This window comes from Thunnus maccoyii, chromosome 6 (assembly GCF_910596095.1).
Source record: "Thunnus maccoyii chromosome 6, fThuMac1.1, whole genome shotgun sequence".
Taxonomy (NCBI): Eukaryota; Metazoa; Chordata; class Actinopteri; order Scombriformes; family Scombridae; genus Thunnus; species Thunnus maccoyii.
Genome location: NC_056538.1, coordinates 17,995,677 through 18,018,877, shown reverse-complemented (window position 1 = coordinate 18,018,877; position 23,201 = coordinate 17,995,677). Strand labels below are relative to the sequence as shown.

Sequence of the window (23,201 nt, the reverse complement as noted above, 5' to 3'; positions counted from 1 at the left end):
AGCATAGAGTGTAGATAGGAAAATGCTTATCTGGACGTAAAGCCACTAGTATAAATCAGCTTTCAAACTCCGACCCAGTCCACACACACACAGCCTATGTCACACATTTGAGAGATTTTTTTTCACTGGTGTCATGTAAATGTATGTAAGCATTATACCACCAGCAAATCATTACAGTAAACAGCCTTGGGTCGTAATATATCACTCATGTAATTATTAAGTTTAAGTACTACCCATGCTCACTGCTTACAGAATGCAGGACTCCTTGTTATTCCCCATTTTTGAAAGCAATCAAATAGAGGGATATCTCTCTTTGGTGCCAGCTCGCTACCATTGTTAGAGAATCATACCGTCTCAGTATTTAAATCCCAACTCAAGACTCGTTTTTCTTTTTAATGTCTGAAACCTGCACAAAATCACTGAAGTATTTTGTGCCTTTGCTGACCAGCGTACTCTACCGGTCATTCTCTTCCTGCAGACTACCCTTGTGTCATTGAGTGCTCACGTATCTACTCACATACATTTTGGTAAGAATTCAACAGAGCACATACTGCAAACTGATAAAAGCAGACACAGAGGAAGATTTGCTGGCACCCAGGCTCAGAGGCACTGAGGCATGTGCACATGAATTTGCACGCACATACATGATCCGTCCCCATTTCTTCAAGTTTGTGTATACTTGTTCTCTCTCCGTTTTCATCTTATTTCTTTTTTCTGTCATTCATTTACTGTGACGCACAAAACTGTTTGTTGAAATTGCCACATAAAATATTAACATGACCTGGCCCTTTTTCTAATGACCTAGTATTTTTCCCAATATTGTCAGAGCTTCTGTGGCTCCTCTTCAAACATAACTACAGAGCCCTGTGAGAGAATTATATCTCAGCTGCCAGTTTTCCAGGCTCTGGAGAGCAAGTTTATAAGGATAAGAAAACAGTTGAGGAGCAGTTGGGTTGTGTGAAGACATCTTGAACACCCTGAGGTTTCAAAAGGGGAAACTCCACGGTGGTGTGCACCTGGTGTGTGTGTGTGAGTGTGTGCGTGTGTGTGTGTGTACCTGCTTGTGCATATATAACAGTGCGCGTCTTCCACCAAAGTTATCAGTCCACAACCAGACTCCTCATGGCCTGAGAATAAGAGGCTGCTTTAAAAGTCTGCATTTCTTTATAGTTTCAAACTCATAGCTTTATTGCTGTTTTGCTGTGGTGTGCAAAAGGAGGTAGATGGAATTTCCTTGTAATTTTGCCTTCATGGAAGAAAGCACTTTCATACCCCCGTATAGACTTTTCATACCTTTATATATTATTTTTATATGATTTCGTTCTCAACTTTGCAGAGGCTTCTAATGGAAGTGGCTCTCTCAGTGAATTTTTTTATCAGTGTTAGGTGGACTTTTTCGGATGAACTGCAGCAGATATATCAACTTTTAACAGCAGGTGTGTCTTCATTTCTGAGCCTGGCATAGATCTGGTTAATTGTTTTGATTGGACATTTTTATTAGGGCTGCAGCCAACCAAAGAAAATCTTGGTCAACTAAAATCGTACATAATCTTCAACTAATCGATTAGTCGTGCGTGCGGAGGGAGGGGGCAAACATACGCAAACATACTCCTTAACGGAGCCACACTACCAATAGTTTCCCAAGCAACGACAGAGGTTGACTCACATACGGAAACAGCGCTGCACAGAGACTCCCAGACGCTATCAATTTCCGAATGAATGGATATTCATTAAGATATCAAATATTAAAAAATATTTTTTTTAGCCTGGCGGGGGTTCTAGTTGTGTCATTATGGAGAAACACAGATTCAGTAATAATCAGTACGTTCAGTAAACGTTGAGTACAGTTAGACCCAGCAGTCTCCATTAGGTTGGGCGAGTTCAAAAACAACGGGGGTGTTTTGAATACACTACAATAGACTAATTTGTTAGTCTGTCCCTCCTGCTGCAGGAAATAATGGATTACTCCATTTTTCTCCTTATGAAAATAACACGGAGATTATTCGACCAATGAGAATTTAGTCGGACAAGAGCATATCGACCAACTAATCGACCAGTCGACCAGCAGACTACAGCCCTAATTTTTATAGAACTGGAGCTCAGAGAGAGACAAATTGAAACTTAGGAGAATGACACAGAAAAAAACCAGAGGAATAAAAGGAAAAAACATTTTTGGCTTGATAACACTCAGACAGGCTCTGTGTTATTGATTGCTGTTGGGATTTTACTGGTGTGATTGATGGATGTTGGCCAGGTCTGATTTTATTAACCAGGTCAACACAGAGGGATGGAGGTAAAACAAGATACAAAGGCAACATTTTCTAGCCTTACTCCAAGAGTTCGAGCTTGCCATGCGTCATAAAAACAGAATGCTTTTAGCGTTCTTCACAACATCAATTAACAAGAGGCTGGAAAGTGAATTACGGCTTTCCCTTAATTAAGGGCTGTATTAGGATACAAATGTGCATTAATCCTGGCACATTACTGGGTTTCTACTCTGTAGGTGTGTAGAGTTACTAAGGGACCATAGCAGGGTTGTGTATTTCTTCATTTCTTCCCTGTCCCCTAGTCCAACCTGTTATGTGCAAAATGTCACTGACAGCCAACCTCTGTAATAATGTTGCGGAAATTGGAAATAGAGTGACAACGTCAGACTTGGTCCGGCTTGACTGCAAGTCGGTGCTTGAAAAGTTTCAGCAGTGAGTGAGGTGTGAAATTAGCATTTATATTGTGCTTCATGCATGCTGAAACATACATAAGGACAATGTGGTGATATGTGCAGCTATTTTAACAAGTTAATAATCAGACAGACAGAGTTTCTTTTATAGAGTGGGACTGAACATATTGTCAGTAACTGGCTGAATTATTGACCAGCCCTGAGCCCTAGAAGCATTTTGTTTTCTCTTCTGTTTCTTAGAGGACAAGCCCAACAATATTCTGTAGTTTTGTTATTATCAACAATTCCTAAGAAAACACCAAAATCAACAATATTGTCTGTCTGTCTTTCAATGTTTTCTGACCTTATCTGTGGCACTCAGGCCCAGTTCTAGTTATTCCTACTTGAGCTGTAAAAAAAATGGGTCACAAATATATAGTTACAGTTTTTAAAAATGATAAATAATCTCCTCAAAGAGCTTGCCACTGTAGTTTTTTTTGCGGATTTTACAGATTTGGAACCCCGTCTCCTAGAAATCAGGTTTATATACTACTAATGTGCAACAGCAAATATGTTTTGAAGGACTGTAATGCTGCCCAGATTACATTTTTTATTGAGATTATCAGGAAACTTTGTTATATTCTTCCCTGCAATATGCAATACAATATCCACTGTTACCAACTATAGCATTATACAACGTTTTTATTGTGATTTTTAGGCACTCACAGCTCTTGTTTAAGGTTATGAAAAGAGCGTGGTTTTGGTTTAATGCTGAAAAAGTTACTTGTAACATCAGTCATGACATGTTTACAATTTAAATATTAAACCAAAACCACAGTCTTTCCCTAACCTTAACCAATCAATCAATTACTTTATTTGTCCCCAAGGGGCATGTCAGGGACCAAGCAAAAAAGGCAAAAGGACAAAGATGTAAAAAGGAAAAATCATTTCTCCCAGGTGTTTTGCCAGAGGAGCTCAGTAAGATCACAAACAAAGGTAAGTGTTACTTGGAAACTAAATTGTATGCACCCAAAATAAAAAAAAACTGTCATAAATTGATAAAGTGTGTAATACGTGAACACAAAAGACTGTGGGGTTTTTTGGAAAAATGTCTGGGTGTTAAAATGTGAACAAATATAAAGAAATACTAATACCGGTGGACAGCAGCTGATGTGGCCCCCACAAGGCAATAAAAAAGTACTTTTATTGCTTTAACATAACCACACACAGGTCTCAGGATGTCAGAATCCAGCACTTTGTGTGATCGCCATCCAAACCAATGTCCTACAACTTTTATGCAGTAAAGTGCTGTAAATGTTGTACTTCCAATATTCAAAAAGAACATTGCTCTGGAGCATAATCCATGCGACAAATACACTTCCTAGCACAACGTAATTAGGAAAACAAATTACTATTATATAAATGTAATTTCAAAGAGACAGGGTTGGGATTTGGTGCACTAGCGACTATCAGAATAAACAGTGTTCATGATAATGAAGGAACATGTCGACCAGTGCTACAATGTGGCTCATTGATACGCTTTTAATAGTTTTTGGACAACAACAGAGCTCTGTGGCACAGAGGAACTGAGTATATCAGGCTTTGGCTGCAAAGACAATAGGATCAATTAAATGGTAGGATCAATTAAATTGATTTGTTGACAATAAAAGAATATAGAATATCATCAAACTTGTCCTTAATCATTAAATGTGCAGCTCACTTACTTTCTAATTACTTTGTCTTGTAGTGCAGTCTGTCATCTGCCTCTCTTTGTAATACGCTGCAGGTTGTTGTTGTTTTACAGCATGTCTATTTAATCAAACTATAAGCCTGGTTAGATAAATTGAATCCATATGTAGATTGTAGGTGCAGAGTCACACAGACGGAGAGCCGATCAGGAGTCATTTTATTCCCATTCTTATCACAGCAGAGCAGCAGGCTGTTGGATCAACTGTCCAGTGATGCAGCGAGAAGGAGGCAAAGCTGCCAATCCGTTGTCAAAGTGATCTGAACCTGTGATCTGTACCACAGCTACAGGTGGAACCGAGCGGTTGCCATGACAACGGGACAGTAACAGTTGTGCCATCTGATGTGCACCAAGTTCTCAAATGTTCCCAATTTCAGGTTAACTACTGTTTTTCGTTGCTTTCACTGTGAGGAAAATCAATCACCTTTCAACCAGCTACCACACAAATAAGTATTTCCAGCTGTGACGGTGACAAAACAATTTCACTTCTATACCAGCACTCAAAATACAGCACCGCAACATTACCGCTTGTGCTTCATCCTCCTTAATGTTGTCACTGTGGCTTTGAATGGCTTACAAACATGACTCCGTGGTGAATTACACATACCCACCGTAGGCATTTTATGTTAACACAAGTAGTTGACAATGTCTTCAACAAGCTTATGGTAAACAAACATTTGTGAGACAATATTTTGTTGTTAAAAATATTCAAATAAAACTTTCTATCAGCAATAATAAAGGAACCTGAACTTAACTTTTGCTCCGTTTATCTTTAAAAATGGAGAATGTCAGCACAAGAAAACATGTAGGCTTGTTAATCATTGTTATCTGATGCCACGTTGCCAAAGTAAGTTAGTTGCAGCTGAATTCATGACCTGAGTGCAGGGACAGAGCAACAGCAAAGTGGTACATAACGCTGTCTTCTTTATGATGTAGTGGAGCCTGAGCACACCAGCCTGACAGTTGCATTATTTGAAAAATAGCACAATAAGGAAGGCTCCAAAATACATAGCTGCAGAGCTCTTTAAATCTTCACACAACATCAACTAAACGACAAACAAGACATAAATAAACAGGCAGCTAAACACAGAGTTGGTTCTCTAAGAGAGAGGTTGTAAATATGTGTGTTTGGATTTGTGTGTATGTGCTAAAAGGAAAACTGCTTTTGTTTCTTATTCACTTTTTGCTAGATATAACAGATGAGGATGCGCCTGTCTGCTCCTGATTAGAGTACCTGGCTCTGTTTCAAGTCCACAAGTCTCAGTTTTCATCCAGGTAGTTAACCTGGAGTGAACTATGACCCCCGGAGGACACATGCTTCCTCCATTCTTCCTGACAATAAAATCTTTAGTTAGAGTCTGTAAAATGTATCACACATTAAAGGGGCACTCCAGCAATTCAGTATTGGACTTCCATAAAGTTGGGGGGCTTATAAGAGATAAAGATCAAAGCAGCAGAGTCTGAGATATCCATGCTTTTAGTCTCAAGTATAGGCCAATACCCCAAAACACTGGATCCTGCATTCCCATAATGCAACTCATAGTGTGTGTGTTTTAAACTCCACACCCTAAGATTATAACACAGGCTTTCTGCTGAAAATATTGTAATCTCCAAGCCCAGGCCGAAAAGACTATGGAAATGGCTCCCTCCACAGCCACAGACATGATGTGTTATTTCTACAGGCTAAAAAAGCACTCGTCAAGTGTGTAAAATCAGTGCGGCACCCCTTTGAAACACAGTAGAAAGTATAGTAAATGGTACTTCTCGTGACATCTACAGTACCATTTCTATGCTCTGTCTTGCTCTGTCACGTTAGCATTTATAGACTGTTGACGATTCGCTGTCTATAACGCATACCATGTGTGTTTTTCAGGAGAATCCATATGTGATGCTGCGGCAGAATCACCAGGAGCTGGAGGGAAATGACCGCTATGAAGGCTTCTGCGTGGACATGCTGAAGGAGCTGGCAGATATTCTCAAGTTCAAGTATCGTATCCGGCTAGTGGGGGACGGACTGTATGGAGTTCCTGGAGCCAACGGAACGTGGACCGGCATGGTCGGAGAGCTCATCTCAAGGGTATGTCAGTATATGCCCATTGACAGACTGTAGCATAGCCTGCCAGAAAGCTCTGCAGTTATAAATTAGATGCATAAAGTACTTCTTAAAGGCACTTGCATACACAAACACAAAAGTGTATTGCTCAGCTCTTGCGTACTTCACAGCTAGCAGCTTTTCCTCATGTCATACACTCTTTTTTTCATCCGGCAGTTGGCCTTTTCATCTTAAGCATTGTATTTCCCAAAACAGTCACGGCTTGTTGGTGGCTTGTTCCCTGTCAGCTCCTTTCCTTAAGCCTTCTGAACTGACCTTAACAGACTTTCCTCCTGAATCAGTCTATGTTGTTGTGGCTAAATCTGTGAGTGAGGTCTTACATTCTCCCAGCTATGCTGTATGTAGCTGTTAACAGGCAGATAAGGTTATATAAGGAGGGAGCTGAGGGGAAAAGAAGAGGAGGAAAAGAAGTGAAACAGGCGAGGAATACTGGGGTGAGGAAGAGAAAAGCGAATGAAGTAGAGAGGGATTGAGTTGATCCTTAGAGGTGATCTGTCTTAATTCTGTGGGATAATGGAGGGCAAAGCCATTAAGTATGTAAAGTAGGGAGAGTCTGCTCTTGTGATTGTCACAGCCTGCCACCCCGTCGTCCCCTGTAGTTGCCTCTGGAAGGCTGACCTTCAGCAGGGCCATAGTCGACATCGACATGTGTATCTGACAGCGACTCGAGCTGTGGAGTGGCAAGGTGGGGGGGGGGGGGGGGGGGCAGACAAAAAGTCGAGACGTGCTTGAGAGGGATTTGTCATGGGATGGGGGACATCTGGAGGGATGTTCCACAGTGGACAGAAAGGATCGAGCTTGTTTGGTTAAAGGCTTAGAAAGGAATGGGTAAGATGGCAGTGAAAAAAAATGAACAAAGGAACAGCCACGGTTTCAAGTTTAATGGATAACTTGAAAGGATATGAAATATATCCTTGGTAGCAGAAAAGGAGGACAGCCTAAGGTTATTCAGGACAACAGATACCTGTGTCCCTGCCAGTACCATTCAGACTGGACAATATTTCAACGTATGAGGGTAATTAGTTTGACGAGTGTCAGACAGCCTGATCTTACAATGAGATGAGCCAGGAGGAGTCCAGACTATAGTATAAGTACAGTATGTCCTGATTACAAATCCACAACCCTGCAGTAAGAGAACAGAGTCATACAGGATCTCCAAAGACCAAATTCTTAGAGTCAAATGCTACATCCCAGAGGGAAATGTTTAATTCATCCCTCACATTTATTTTGTCCTTTTTACCGAGTTAACAAGATACTGTATGATTGAATGTAAGCAGAAATAGGTATGATGCAATATTGAACAGCTAACATTACGTTTTGTTTTTTCTAGTTAGTTCTAGTTATACTAGAAGGCATAACAGCAGGAAGAGGAATCCAGTAATCAATATTAATATTCTATCGTCACATAAATATTTCAGTGGCTGTTACGACTGTGTGTTCATTTTTCAAAGGATCAGTGACTTTCTTTGTTGAAATTGCCTCGATGGTCGTTCCCTGCGCGTTGCTTCCTTCCGGCGCTGGGAGCAGACGATCAGACTTTCAAACGACGGAGAGAAAAAAAGATGAGGGGGAGGCTGGGGACAGCTGATGATGGAGGGTCAGAGCCTGCGGGGCTGAGGATAGAGCAGCAGGAGACATTCGGCCTCAGTGTGGAGTGTAGGCTGGAGCAAGGTGAAAGAGGTGGAAATTTTAAGTGTAATGCACTTGAAGTACAGACAGAGCAGGATATGGAATTTTTAGATGAAGCTCTAAGTGTTTTCTGCTAGTGTTTTGAACCTGTTCTAAAGGTCAGAATAATTATAGACAAAAGTGATCCATTTTCACATTACGTCGATATGGATGTTGTAGGAAAAACGCTCTTTCATGTGTGTCAGATGCCCCTCTCTCACTCTCTCTTTCCTCGAGACACAAACAGTGGGTCGTGGATTTTGAGTGGCATCTGCAGCGCTGCAGCAGAACTCCCCTCTCCTCACGCTCATCCTCCCATTCCTCTCAGTCTCCCCAATCCTCTTAGTTCTCCTGCAGCAGACAAAGAGGAACGCGTTGCTGCTTTCACTCTCTGCTCCTCAGGGATATGAAAAATCCCTTGCAGTTGCACTTTGCTGTCCTATATTATTAGTGGGGAGCCGTCCAGTATTCAGCGTACATTGACCATTTCTACGTGTGTGCGTCTGTGTGTTTCTAAGTGTGTGTTTTACCAGTCGCTGCTTTGTCAAGTGATTTGTCTTGACAGTGCTCCCTTGGCCAGCCACAATGGCTTCCCTGAGCCTCTCATGTGCCCTACACACACACACACACACACACACACACACACACACACACACACACACACACATACACACATACACAATGCCAATGCTGGATTATCCTCACCACAGATAGCGCTATTGGCGGACAAAGAGGCTATGGGATACCAAAGGTCATTATTAGGGAATTAGCAAGTAGTAGCCCACTTCTTATGTCATCCTTGTCTTCTTTTCAAGCACTCACACTAATGGTTATGTCATAAACGTATGCCAGTAACAGTATGCCTCTCAGCGGATGTCATGGACTCATATGTATGTATATGATGTGATACTGTTTCAGAAAGCTGACCTGGCGGTTGCAGGCCTCACCATCACAGCAGAGCGTGAAAAAGTCATTGACTTCTCAAAGCCCTTCATGACCCTCGGCATCAGCATCATGTACCGCGTCCACCTGGTGAGTTATGTCCCACTAGCCCCCCCACCCGCCCCCATCCACACACCCACTCTAACCGATCAAACTGCCTTTCGTACAGCTTGCAGACATACCACAGCAGGCTGTCAGCCATGTCTAATGGCTGGAAAAGAACCACTCTCCCTTTTTGGCCCATGAAGTCTATCTCTCTTAGTCTGACTAAATCCTTCCACAAACTCTTTTCCTTTGCACCTTATCGCCTCTTCTACCTCTCAGCTGCTCTATTTCCCTTGCATCCGTGTGTTTTCAAGAATATACCCTCTACATCATTCTTTCCTCCTCTCCTCCAGTCTCACTTTCTCGCTTTTACTTTATCTCCACAACATCCACACCCTTCTGTTCCTGCAGCCTCAACTTTTTAACGGTGTCCAGGTCTTTTCACTTCTCCTGTGTTTACCCATTTCCTCCCTCTGTTGCTATGGCCCCCCATCTTGCCAGCACCAGATGGTGTGTTTTACAATGTGAACTTCCTGATGAATGTAGCACTTTCATGGTTGTTTTCTGTTTGCCCTCTGATTGGGTTTGGCCGTCTTATTCACACAAGTAATGGCCTCCATGCCCCGCAGAGAGCAAGCCCAAGCAAGAAACAGTGAAACAACAGCAGTGCTGGTGGAAATAAGCCAGCGGCCCATTAATCATCAGTCCCTCCCCAAAACGCGAGGTGACACAGCAAGGCCCAGTATAACGCAGCCACAGTCCCCACTGATGTGCTTTGGCACGTGCACGAGTTAACATTAGTGTAGTATCCCAGAGGGGCATTTACTCACATTCCCTCTTGCTCCTGCCTTCTTGTACACCTCCCGCTTGCTCACCCATACCCAGTTGGTGCACGGCGCTAATAGGTGTAGCAATAAGGGGCTCAATTGAGCACCAATAGTTGGAGAGAATCAATCGATGCTTGCAGCAGGTGCAGTGTTAAATGGGCTGCTGGGTAGTGTATCACCTCTGAAGTGGGAGGCAGGCATGCAGATGGCAGCAGGAGGAGGTTATATGGAGCTGACATCCCTCAGGACTGGCACAACGAGTCACAGAGTTGGATCAGCACAGACTCAACCCAGTTGACGCCCTCATCCTGAGTAAGAGGTCATTAAGAGAGAAACAAAGAAGGCAGTTATTACTAAGATGCGCTGGTGTATAAAGTGTTTGAAAAGATAGAAAGAAAAGAGAAAGGTAAAAGATAATGGGTTGAGTGAAGACAGATGTCCCTTCTCCTTGTCTCTCTCTCTCCCACCTTCATTTCCTCATGCTCTCTTTACTCTCCGATTGCCCTTTGGCATTTTCTCAGATCTGACTCAGAGCGGTCCCTCAGCATGGCTCTGAAATTCGATTTTTGAATTTCTGTGACTGCACTTGTTTAGTTCTAATCCACTGACTATTGATCTAAGACACAGTGATTTCTACAAGGGGGTTTGCTGCTTATTTTAAACTTTAAATGAAAATTTCAATCAGATCAATAAGAATGGTGAATGCAATAAAATAAAGGTGCCTGTTGGGTATTAATTACCCTCAGACTATTGGCTATTTAATCTCCATTTCTCTTTGTCTCATGTCTCTCTGTCAGTATGAATACATTATATATATGTCTGTCTCACACATACAAATACTCATTTTCTCTTGTCATTATTTTCTATCTTTGATGGCTATGACATTTATGACACTGGACTGAACCTCCACCAGAGCTTTTCCTCCAACTGTCTGAGTACTCAGAACAGCAGCAAATCAGAACTCTTAATTACCTGCCACATGATTGTGTATCAGTGTTTTACCTTGCACAAAGAACTGATTCTCTGCAGGGATTACTGTTAACTTAACTCCACTGTTCTGCTGGGTGATTTCTGGAACACAACATGAAAATGAAAAATAAAGGAGCAAATTTCAGGCAGCTTGCAGCTTGTCTGGAAAATGCAAGCTTCACCTTCACCTTAACAACTTTTTTGCAGCTGGTTAAGGATTTGTTGTTACTAGTACCTTGTACAGTGATGTTGTATGGTATATTATATGTTATATTATATGTTATATAAAGCCCTTTGACACATACTGTAATATCATCCAAGGCCGTATAAACTATACACATTTGATTTGTACACACAAATGACATCTTTTATGCCAACACACAGCAGACCTCAGCAGCCGGTATAATATGTGTCACTTCTGGCCTGAATTGGGCATCAGAGTTATGAACTCCGACGTAACCTTGAGCGACTGTCAAGCTCTTCTCATAAAAACTTTCCATCCCATAACATTCATCATCTGTACAACACAAAGCCACACACTGTAACCCAAGAGCCCAACACTCTGCGGTACTTTATATCTGTGCCAATTCCATCATTTCAGCATTTCCCTCAGTATGACAAAGCACGGTCTATGTGTGTGCGTAAAAGAAAGAGCAAGCGGTTCTTAATTAGACATAGGAGTTAATTAGGGGTGTGTAGAAGCCGTGTCAGATTCAGCAGCTTCCCTAAGGGGTAGAGTGTGGCATATGGAGCTTTATTGACTCTGTGGCCACACACGTCTTCAGACAAAACTACACAGTCACAAACACATGCAGCCCTGCACATATAGATGCACACAGCAACATAGTTTCCCACAAGTGCACATACAGTCGCATGCGTACTCAATACACACAGACTTAAAGCCAGACCACCTGGAGATCCCAAGAGGCAGCAGGATGTTGTTGTGAATGTGACCCTGTAACCTCAGCCAAATCAACTGCTCTCCACAGATTGCTCCTGCAGCCATCGCGACACACGTAACAGCTGACAGCATGTGCTCTGACACAATTAGTAATGCACACGCTATCAAAGACAGACGGTGGGGAGACAGAGTGGAGGGAGAGGGAGAAAGACGACATAAAAGAGAACGAGCAAGAAATAGGTAGAAAGAGAAGCAGAAGGGGGTGGAGAGAAGATGGAGAAATGAGAGCAGGGAGGCGAGCAGGAGAGAGTGAGAGTTGAAATGACAATGGGAAGTCTCCTTCAGTGAGTCAGTATTCAGGCAGGCAGCCTCAGGGGGCAACAGTGTGGTATGAATACCAAGAGGCAGGATGACTAGGTGAAATCCTTGACTGGATAACCTCACCAACTCCTTCAGCCACCGTCCTGGCATGCAGGCAATCCCTGGAGAGAGACAGGTGGGAGGGTGGGGGGCGCACAGTGTGAAGTTGGGAGAGAACAAGGGCAATGCAAGGTACATCTCTTTGTCTGCATGTAGAGAGGAAGAAGGGACTACCATTATAGCCGGCAATTCCTCGCTATTCTATTTGTTGAGATATACTCATAAAAACAGGTCATAAAGTACGTTTCACCCCCTGTGCCATGTCTGCATCCTCTTCCGTCCTATGATTCGTCTTACACCCTCTTATCACTTTAACATGACAATAACTCTCTGTAAAATGATTCCCCTGCCACTAATAAACATAATACAAACACGGCAGCAAATGCTGATGAGTGGAGAGTGGATATTTGTCCTACTCTTAAATCTGTTTATCTAACTCCTGCATCAAGCGAAACTATTATTATATCACGCAAATCAGCACTACTGCATTGTTAAGTCGTTTTGTCATGAGTGCAGTTTGGAGTCTCTCATGTCCTACAAATGTACATCACCCATTAAAGGGTAACTGCCAGATTAGCCATGCTTGCTTGCTGTGTTTTCCCCCTGCCAGAAGTCAACTACCTGCTGCCTCCTGTTCAGCACGGGTGCTCACCGTGCACTGGGTGGCCCAAGCATGCACTTTATCTGCCCTGCTGTGGATGACTGACAGGGCAGACAGCTGCTGACAAGCTTTGAAACACAAGCACACACACACACACAAACACGCCGCTACTGACACTGTCTGTCTTGCTTCTAAAATGAAGTGAGAACAGACCACCAATACAAGCTCACTGTTTAAATAATAATCCTTGGCCATGCTGTATGGACTAAGAGCCACTCAATTGTACATTCAGTATTTACATACATAAGTTATTAATAGCTGCACAAGTATATTTATTTCTTTTTGATTTTTGTCTGTAACCACTGGCTGGCACTGTTGCTTGTATTTGGTCTTTTTATTTTTGTAATTAAAAATGTAAATAAAAAAATGAATAACTATACTAACAGCAGTGACACTGAACCTTCAATTACAGCAATGAATCAGATCTAAGCCACTGTGAAGGACAGATGCACTGCTCTTTCATTTCCTCACATCACAGGAAACGAGGCAGTCATCCTGTCCTATGGGTCACCTCCACTCAAACAAGGTTTCAATGCTACACTTACTGGATACTTGAAGACAGCACAATGAGCTGTAAATAGAAAACTGACATTATCACCTTTATGACTAACATGTTACCAAACAATTTACACATCTAGCAGATGCGGAGCAACATTAGCCTTCATTCGGAATCGTGTTTGTGTCCGCCCGACAATTCTAAATCTAATATTCACTCTCCTTTTAGCTCTGTTTTGCTCTCCACCAACTTCTCAAGCTGCTAAATGCTTCAATATGTTCACCAGCTAGTTGGTAATTTTTTTTCTGTCAGCCTTTGGTGCTAGTCATTTGATCCATTTTTAATATGTATATATATATAAATGATTAGACAGCTTTAAAAACATTACACTATGGCACCACAACTTTGTCATCACAAGATTATCATTAAATGGAGATTCAGTAAGCCTGTTCCTTTGAGGACACAGTTTATAAAATGTTTGGAAAATGAGGGAAAAAAGTTCTCAGAGAAAATGGAAGTGTGCACACAGATTTTTAATACATCTTATGCTGTTCCCATTTAACCTATCTGAATGTCTGTGTGCTCATTAGTGTGTCTGCTGCAGCGTCACCATGGATAATTTCCCATCCAACTCCTGAAAATATAACTTTGTCTCTGAATCTTAATGCACACATATTATAGCACCAGCAAGAGTCGAGATTTCTCACCAGCACGACTCTAATGTCTCATCCTACATTTTCTCTCTGTCTCTATTTCTGATCTGCTCTCCTGCACCTTCACTTCTTTGCCATCTGTTGGCATGTAAGTCCCACGTCTCTGCAGCTCTCTTCATCTTAGTAATAGCACCTTGGTGAGAACTTAAGATGTGGACAAGCGGGGCAAGCAGTTAACAAAACGCTGGTTCAGCATGCGCCAAACTGGACCAGCAAACAGGAAGACTCATGTCAGCACATACTGCTGTTACCCCAGTAATGCCAGCGCCAACAAGAGGCAGCTTGGCAGCGATTCTCACTTTACAAATAACCCTCTACATCTGAGATGGCCATTGTGTGTTTCACCACTCCACTGTTCTATTTTCAGACGGCTATCATCATTATCGTCAGCATTACACTCTATAGATAGACTGACAGACATTAAGACTGGCAGGCTGATTTGAATCTTGCTAAAAATTATATTGAATCTCACTCTGCTCTCCTGCTTCCTGCACGACTCCTATTTTACTCAGTCAGGCTAATAGAGTATGCAAGTGATTACAGGCACATTAATGATTTTTCATCTATGCACAAGTCTAAATGGGGGTTCGTTTATCATAACAAATGCCCACCAAAATAATCTCACCCTCTTGCAGCAAATTTAATTTTCGAAGGCCTCAGAAATGTATTACTGCAGTGTTTTGGCATGCGTGATGTCCCCCTAGAGTACCTAATTGAGTATTTTTGCATAAAAGTGATTTGGGTTTGTTCAGGTGGGTACCACAGAGCTGCCTGTTGACACAGAAATGGAAGATAAGGAATTTCAACATGTTTGAGTGCATCCCTCTCATAACAACACTTGGACAGTTGGTTGTTTGATCACCACCATTTAACTTTCCTGCTGGCCCTGACAACCATCTCCATTTCATAGTCATTAACAGATGGTGGACTTGCATACGTGTATAAATGGCTAATATTCCTCTGCTAATGTTCGGTCAACCGGGCTATACATGCGCATAGGAAATACGAGCATTCAAAAATACACACACACACACACACACACACACATAAATAAGCACGCACAATCACTCTTAGCGCTGCTTCACCAGTAATTGGTTTCATTTAGAGGACAATGGCTGTTGGTGCTGGATAATGAAACATTAGGAATTAGCCCCTATATTCCCACTGGTCTACTAGCTGCCACCCGTATTTTAGCCACTTTATCTCCTCTACCACTGGTTACCAATCCAAACATATAAGCAACAGCCCATAGCTTCTTCTGCACAGCTAGCCTTTCTGTCCAAGCCAAAGCTATTAATCTCTCTCCGTTTTTTTCTCCCGGCTGGGACACTGCACGCTCCCAGTCATATAGCAAGTCAACTATAGGTCACAGAAATGAATTTCTGTTTAATGTAGCTGTAATGGTTTAGTTGATTATTTGACCTTTCTCTCTCTGCTGCATGCAACCTTGCGGCAAGCACAAATGGTGACTGTTGTCTTTATCTCTTTTAATAATTTTGACCTCTAATTGTTCTTTATGATATGATTTATCTAATGTAATTTCGTGTAAAAGCACACTATAGACCAATTAACAGGAAATAGTACTCAGTTAATTCACATATTTTTCCTTTTTTCAGTGCTTGAATCCAGGGAATAAAACCTCTTATCTGTGATGTTGTGTCAATATCCAGCCCTGTGACACTCTGTTGACAGTTCATGGGAGACTGAGTTTGTGCTTTCGTACAATGTTGATCTGAATGTTTACATGCAAATGATATTCATATAATTATAGTGCTATCAGTTTGCGACAGGGAAATCTGTGCTTATCACATCAAAATCCCATTATTTACTGTCCCAGTCACCTTTTTTTATCTTTCCCAAATTACACAGGCGGCAGTAAATGTTGGTTAACGCAGACCAAACTGGGCCTGGGGCAAAGGAATCAACACTGAAATTCAACATTTCTTTTTAATTAATCTTGGCACTCACTGTATGGGGGTGATGTTAGCAACTCAGATGTTTTCTCACATGCTAATTAGTTCTTCACCTTTACGAGTAAGTATTTAACCTCTCACCCCCTCCTTCAACAGAATCCCTTGTTAGGTCGACTTATGTGATGTGAACATGGGATCAAATGTTTTCTTGGTCTGAGCAGGCTTTAATGATTTTAACTCCATACTGTGTGTGTTTGTGTGTTCCAGGGACGGAGGCCGGGCTACTTTTCCTTCTTGGATCCCTTCTCCCCTGGAGTCTGGCTCTTCATGCTTCTGGCCTACTTGGCTGTCAGCTGTGTCCTCTTTCTGGTGGCCAGGTAGAGAGCTCACCAGTAAAATACACTTTTTAGAGTGAGAGAAATGAACTGAGAGACAATAAAAGGGTTAGAGTACACAGTAAAAACACAAAAAGGTGTGGTGGGCTTTTTTTTCAAGGAGGAAACAGGTGTCTGTTGTCTACTTTCTTCAATCTTTCTTGTTGATCTTCCACATCATAGTGAAAGAGATGTTCTCCTCCCAATGGTGGGTCTCCAGCGTCACAGTGACACCTGCTGGCCAGGCAGGAAACTGGCATAACTGCTGTTCAAATCATTATTGCTTATACAACAAGAAGCATTATCACATAGCACTGTAAATTATGAAGAAACTTAATCAAAAATGCAAATTATACATCTTATGTAACACCTGCTGGAATCAAATAAACATGATTGCTCAGACAGGTATTACCTTTCTAAAGAGATGTTCTAAGCCCTGCATTACATTACTGCCATATGAACTATATCTATTGAAGAAGAGAGATGTGATTTGTTCAGTTATGAAGATTTTGCCTTTTTATGCTGAATTTTGATTAAAACAAAATATTCCCTCTGCAATCTAAGTGAGCAGTGCGTTAAATTTCTTTACCTCTACTACCCTTAAACTCTACTTACTTTCTTTTCTTTGTCAGTTGCTATTAATTTTGTCAGATCAGAAGGAAATTATACCCTAGTTTTAAGACAGAGAAATCACTGCTGTCTCAATACAGCACATAAGTTGTCACATTACTTTTGCTTCATAGGGCAATATTTTAACATACCAATCACACTTGTTCACTCCCAGGGTTTAAGTAGGCGGCACATGGGGAATGGAAAGCAGGTTTGTAGTCTCTCGAGAGAACCGGGGAAGGTGACTTTGTGCTCAGTTAACTGTTAGACTTGTTTTGCTCCTCGTCTTTCACTCCCTTTCGTTTGCTCCCCGTCTCTTGAGTTTAGCTCTCGTCAGAGTACTTTATCCGACTCTCATTCCCACTCCTGTTGGATGTACCCCTCCTTCTCTTCCCTCTGTTGTCTAACCCCATTGTCTTGCACTCCCCAGATTGACACCGTATGAGTGGTACAACCCCCACCCCTGTTTAAAAGGACGCTGTAACCTGCTGATCAACCAGTACTCACTCGGCAACAGTTTCTGGTTCCCTGTTGGAGGCTTCATGCAGCAAGGATCCACCATTGCTCCCAGAGCTCTGTCCACACGTTGCGTCAGTGGAGTGTGGTTAGTATTACCTACACAGACACACAATGCTCTCCAACAAACACACATGCACACACCCATTTGACTCCGTTTTAATTGCTCCATCGTGGCATTTCATCTATGATCTGCTCTCAGTGGTATTTTTGGACCCTGTGCTTCATCTTTTCATTTATTCGTCTGGTTCAGTATGAGAACGTGATGAAATTTGTGCATGTGCATATGTGAGACATCGTCTGCGTATGTCTGCCTTTATTCTTTACAGTATGAAGTTTACTTTCTTTCATCCAAACTGAGCATTGTCACCTTCATCCATGCACAACCACCCTTTCATCCATCCACCCCGTCATCCACAGTAAATCATGCAGTTTCTTCTCCTCTCAGGTGTGCAGTTATTTTAATCCTCCTACACTTTCCCCCAGACAATCTATCTTCATACACTTTCCTGCACATTTACATAACTTTTATAGGTGAATACATATATTCTTGTCCTCCACAGGTGGGCCTTTACATTAATCATCATCTCATCCTACACTGCCAACCTGGCCGCCTTCCTAACAGTTCAGAGGATGGAGGTGCCGATAGAGTCAGTAGATGACCTGGCAGATCAGACGGCAATTGAATACGGCACCATGCATGGAGGATCCACAATGACTTTCTTCCAGGTCAGGGGTTATACACATCATTGCATATGGTAGATTGTTTATACTCTTAAATCAAAGGCACTCACACGCACTCACCTCAGAGCCCTCTGTGATCGATGGGCCACCAGTGATGTTATCCTCCTCATAACCTTCCTGTCCTTCCTGTCTTCCTCCTCTAACCACAGGTTTTATCTGTTTCCTGTCTATTCTTTGCCACAAACAATTCAATATTCTTCTCCTCAGGGAGATGGGGCACTGTCCGAGTCCCTAAGAGAGGCACACACTATCCGCTTTCATCCTCTTAAGATTTGACCTCAGAGAGAGAGAGTGAAAAACAAGAAACAGAGAAAGAGTGTATTACAGGACAAAAAGACAGTGAGGGATGAAAAGCAAGGAAAGAGAGATGTTAGCCTTGTCTTCCTTGATGCTTTTACATCCACCGGACCTTGAATAATGTTAGTGAAGGCATGCCAAGAGGAAGTAGAGGACAGGTGGGGATGTGTGAAAATTCTGCTCTCAAAGCTTCTCAAATGGAAAAAGGTGTGCAAACTAAAAAAAAGATTCACATTTAACTGCAGTACTCCTTCCACAGAATCAGAGAGTCTGAATAAATGCATCAGTGAAGAAAATGACAAATAAAAACAAATGAAAATGAATCTCCACCCCTGCAGAAGTGGAAAATGTATCTGCAACTGACAGACTTTTAATGTCTCCCATATTGGACTGTGTCTGTTTGTCCTGATTGTATCTTGTCTCGCTGCTCTGCAGAACTCTCGCTACCAGACCTACCAGCGTATGTGGAACTTCATGCACTCAAAGCAGCCCAGTGTCTTTGTGAAAAGTACTGAGGAGGGGATCGCCCGTGTCCTCAACTCAAACTATGCCTACTTGCTGGAGAGCACCATGAACGAGTACTACCGCCAGAGGAACTGCAACCTGACGCAGATCGGAGGACTGCTAGACACCAAGGGCTACGGCATCGGCATGCCACTGGGTGAGTGGAGAATGATGGGTGGAGAGTTGGGCAGGAAAAACTTAGAGTATTAGGATTAAGGGAAAGAGAAAAGAGGGCTTAAAACTCCTTAAAATGGTTCTCTAAACATTAAATATAACAGTCAAAGTTTAAAGCAGCTATAATTGATATTTTTAATAATAACAATGTATGAAATGACAATATGTAATGTCACTTGAACCTACAAAGAATTATCATCCCACTCTGCATCTCCCCTCAGCTTTGCAGAACTTTTTAGTGAGTTTCAGCACATTGTTTAGCTGTCCATCTGCAACATAACTGTTTTGGTTCATTCTCACTGCTCTCATGGCATTGTTTTCGGCCGTAGGCAGCTGTTTTCAGAGAAAAAGCCCTAAAACCCCACTGTACACCACCTGCTCAGCACCAAACAGCAAACACAGTTAGCAACTAGTTGGTAAACATAGTAAAGTAAAGCTGCAATGATTAGTCACTTAATCAATTATTTGATCAACAGAAAATGAATTATAATTAAAATTATACATAATAACTGTTTTGAGTCATATTTTAAGGGAAAAAACACCTAAATTCTCTTGTTCCAGCTTCTTAAATGTGAATTTTTTCAGGTTTATTTAGTCTTCTATGATCGTAAACTGAATATCTTTGGGTTATGGGCTGTTGGTTGGGACAAAACAAGAAATTATCGACATTTTTCACAATTTTTTGACATTTTATAGACCAAACAACTAATCAATAAATCAAGAAATAATTAACTGATTAATCAATAATCAAAATAATTGTTAGTTGCAGCCCTATAGTGGAGCATTTAGCAGCTAAAGAGACAGATATTTCCCTCAGGAGATGATAGAGACCAAAAACAGAGGTTAAAAAGAGAATGAATATTGGACTTACATTCACCAGGTGGACGGAGACACTGCAGTGAAGTGTTTGATGTGTAAATAAGCAACTTAGTTTGCCAAATCAACTTAAAAGATGACGATATATCAATGTTGTGTTCAGAACAGTTAATGCCAGTTTAAAGAAGAAAAAAAACATCTCTAGGTATTATTTATGACAGTTTAAAACTCAGCTAATCTGCTTCAACAGGCTTGTGTGGTTCTGCGTCAGTCAGATATGGTGACAGTGACCTGGTACGATGATTGCAGTTGTAATATGATTACAACTGTAATCATATTTGATTAAAATTTGCTAAGTCCTGACTGGTGCATGGAAGTATGTGACCCATGTGCTTCAAATCAGTAAGAGGAGCACAGACAAAAGAATAATACAGAAATTGTCTCATGAAATCACCCAAACTTTTCAAACATTGGCAAAAAAAATAGTGTTCATGTAGGACCCCATGACTCATAGTAAGAAGCTGAATGAGAATTTAGCTTTTAGAGGTCTCACACACGTTGGAGACCTGATGGATATCAGTGGCTGAGACAGACGGAGAAGTGGAGAAGCAGAGGGGAAATGAAGTTCAGTGTGAAATGAAGGCACCAGAGGACAAAAGCTGATGGTTTTGCTTAAATACACTGTATAATTTATGTTGATGCTGAGAAGGGGGAATGAAGAGCAGGGGTAGAGCTAAATTGAAAAGTAAAGCCTCAGCAAAGCCAAACCATTAGCTGCTATCATGGCGGAAAATGATGCAAAAAGTGAGAAACTAAAAGAGAGACTTACTGCCAGACTTTAATAGAGCGGCTGTTTCCATGCTGTGATGTGAGAAGGGAGGTCGAGAGAAAGGGAATTTGAAATATTGTTCCTGTTGAATGTGGAGCTGTTGCCGTACGTCTCACTCGCTGCTCTGAGAGTATAAACACAAGGTTTACTTACACTTTGATCTCAGGTTGAGTCAAACTACAGACGGGGGAAAAAACACATCTTAAAGTAAACAAGATTAATTTCAATTCCTTTGATGTATAAGGGATAGATAAACCCACTCTTTAGTGAATGATGTTCCATACCGCATACTGTGATGTAGGTTCAGATTCAGACTACTTTACTGTCCGTTAAATTTACATAAAATGGAAATACGTCTCTGGCACTGGCATATGAGACAACAACACACAATAATTATACATTAACGGTAGGATAAAGTCTTAAAGTGACTAAGTGGCAGTGATAACAGTGATGATTGGATTGTTCTTCCACTGGCATTTGAGTAAATCCGCCATAACCATCACAGCTATGTATATTACACAGCAGTACTTAACAATAAATAGCTACCTTAAAAGAAATGATTGGGTAGGTTGCAGAATGTTCTAAAGAGCAGCGTCATAAGTATAACAATAATAATAGTATGTGGGTGGTGGGGTGGGGGAGCAGGCAAGTTCCAAGGGGCCTATTTAAACAGGCTGTTGTTGAGGATGGTCACAGCTGATGGAATAAAGGATTTCTTGTAATCGTTCTTCCTGGCCATTGCAATTTTCAGTCTGCGGCCTGATGGCAGCAACTGAAATGCTGAGTGGAGAGGACGGATGGGGTCATTGTAGATCTGGATTGCCTTTTTGGTTATGGATTGAGAAAATAAGTCCTGGGGTTGTAGTTGTTTGACTCCATTGATTTTTTGGCCTGATTGATGACCTGAGTCAGTTTTTTTCTTTTGTTTTACTGAGAGGTTTCCATACCATGAGACAATGTTAAATGTGAGAACACTCTCAGTTAGTTATTTGTAAACCACGGACAAAGTGTGCTGGCTGGTGTTAAAGCTCCTTAGTTTCCTGAGAAAGCAAAGCGCTGTCTTGCTTTCTTGTAGATGTAGTCGACATTGTCCTGAAAGGTGAGTTTATTGTCTATTACTGGTCCCAGATATTTGAAGTGGGTGACCTGCTCCACTTCCTGGCCCTTCATACTGATTGGTTTTTAAGTAGGACCTGCACTGCCTGCTCTCCTATTGCCTCCTAGACACAGCTCCCTGCTTTTGGTGACATTAAGGTCAAAAAAGCTGTTGTCAAACCAGGAGGCGAGGCAGTTGATGTACTGGCAGTAGGAGGTGCTGTTCATATCCTGCTGGCAGGCAACCAGGGCCATGTCATCCACATACGTAATAAGGAAGAAGTCACTGCTGTTACACTGCACTTTATTTGTGTATATTGAGAACAGCAGGGGGCAATAGTACACATCCCTGAGGGACACCTGTATTCAGGACAAGACAGTCAGAAAAGGTGTTGTTGATGTAGACACGCTACGGTCGATCTCTCAGGAATTCACTGACCCAAAGAACCAAACTGCTGCTGACATTCAGGTCACAGGGCTGGACTGTATTAAAAGCAGAGGTGAAATCCATAAAAAGAATGCGGACATGAGTGTCATCTTTGTCTAGATGACATTGAACTATATCTGAGAGAGTGTGTGTGGCATCTTTAACACCTTGATGAGCTCTGTACGCAAATTGCATGGGGCCCATAAACTCAGATGTTTGAGATGAGAGTTCCTCACATATTAGACACTCCATACATTTGCTAAGTAGAGGTGTGAGAGCGATGGGTCTGAAGTCATTAAGAGATTTGGCATGAGATGTTTTTGGTAGAGGGATGATGGTCGCTGTTTTCCAGGCCTGGGGGACAAAGCTAGAGTTGAGGAATATTTGGAACAGTTGGGTGAAAATAGGTCCCAGTTGGGCAGCACATTCCTTTAGGACCTTCCCCCTGAGTCTATCTGGGCCTGGTGCCTTGCGGAGGTTAACCCTTTGTAACACAGAGATGACATCTCTCTCCTGAAGGATCACAGGGCGTGGGGTCATTTCAGTGCAGACAGCCTCACACTTGTTACTGAAGTCCTATTTATCATATCTGGAAAATGAGTTCAGATTGTCTGAGAAACCGAGGGGATCTTCACATTGAGGGGCTGGTTTCTGCTGCCTGTCCATCATTTTGTTCAGTCCCCTCCCAGCATCGCTTGCATTGCCAGTTCTCCATTTCTCCTCAACCTTGTCCTTATAGTTTGTC

At 41.9% G+C, this 23,201-nt stretch overlaps 1 protein-coding gene across 2 annotated transcripts in view; it reads left to right on the top strand.

Moving 5' to 3' along the window:
* The window catches only part of grik4 (glutamate receptor, ionotropic, kainate 4), a 303,754-nt gene that overhangs the window by 272,594 nt on the left and 7,959 nt on the right, over positions 1 to 23,201 (top strand). For both annotated transcript variants that reach the window (XM_042413663.1, XM_042413662.1), the window contains 6 exons: positions 6,277 to 6,480; positions 9,103 to 9,216; positions 16,339 to 16,448; positions 17,485 to 17,658; positions 18,134 to 18,299; positions 19,047 to 19,272. In XM_042413663.1, coding sequence (XP_042269597.1) covers positions 6,277 to 6,480; positions 9,103 to 9,216; positions 16,339 to 16,448; positions 17,485 to 17,658; positions 18,134 to 18,299; positions 19,047 to 19,272 — 994 coding nt within the window. The remainder of the gene's footprint in view (positions 1 to 6,276; positions 6,481 to 9,102; positions 9,217 to 16,338; positions 16,449 to 17,484; positions 17,659 to 18,133; positions 18,300 to 19,046; positions 19,273 to 23,201) is intronic.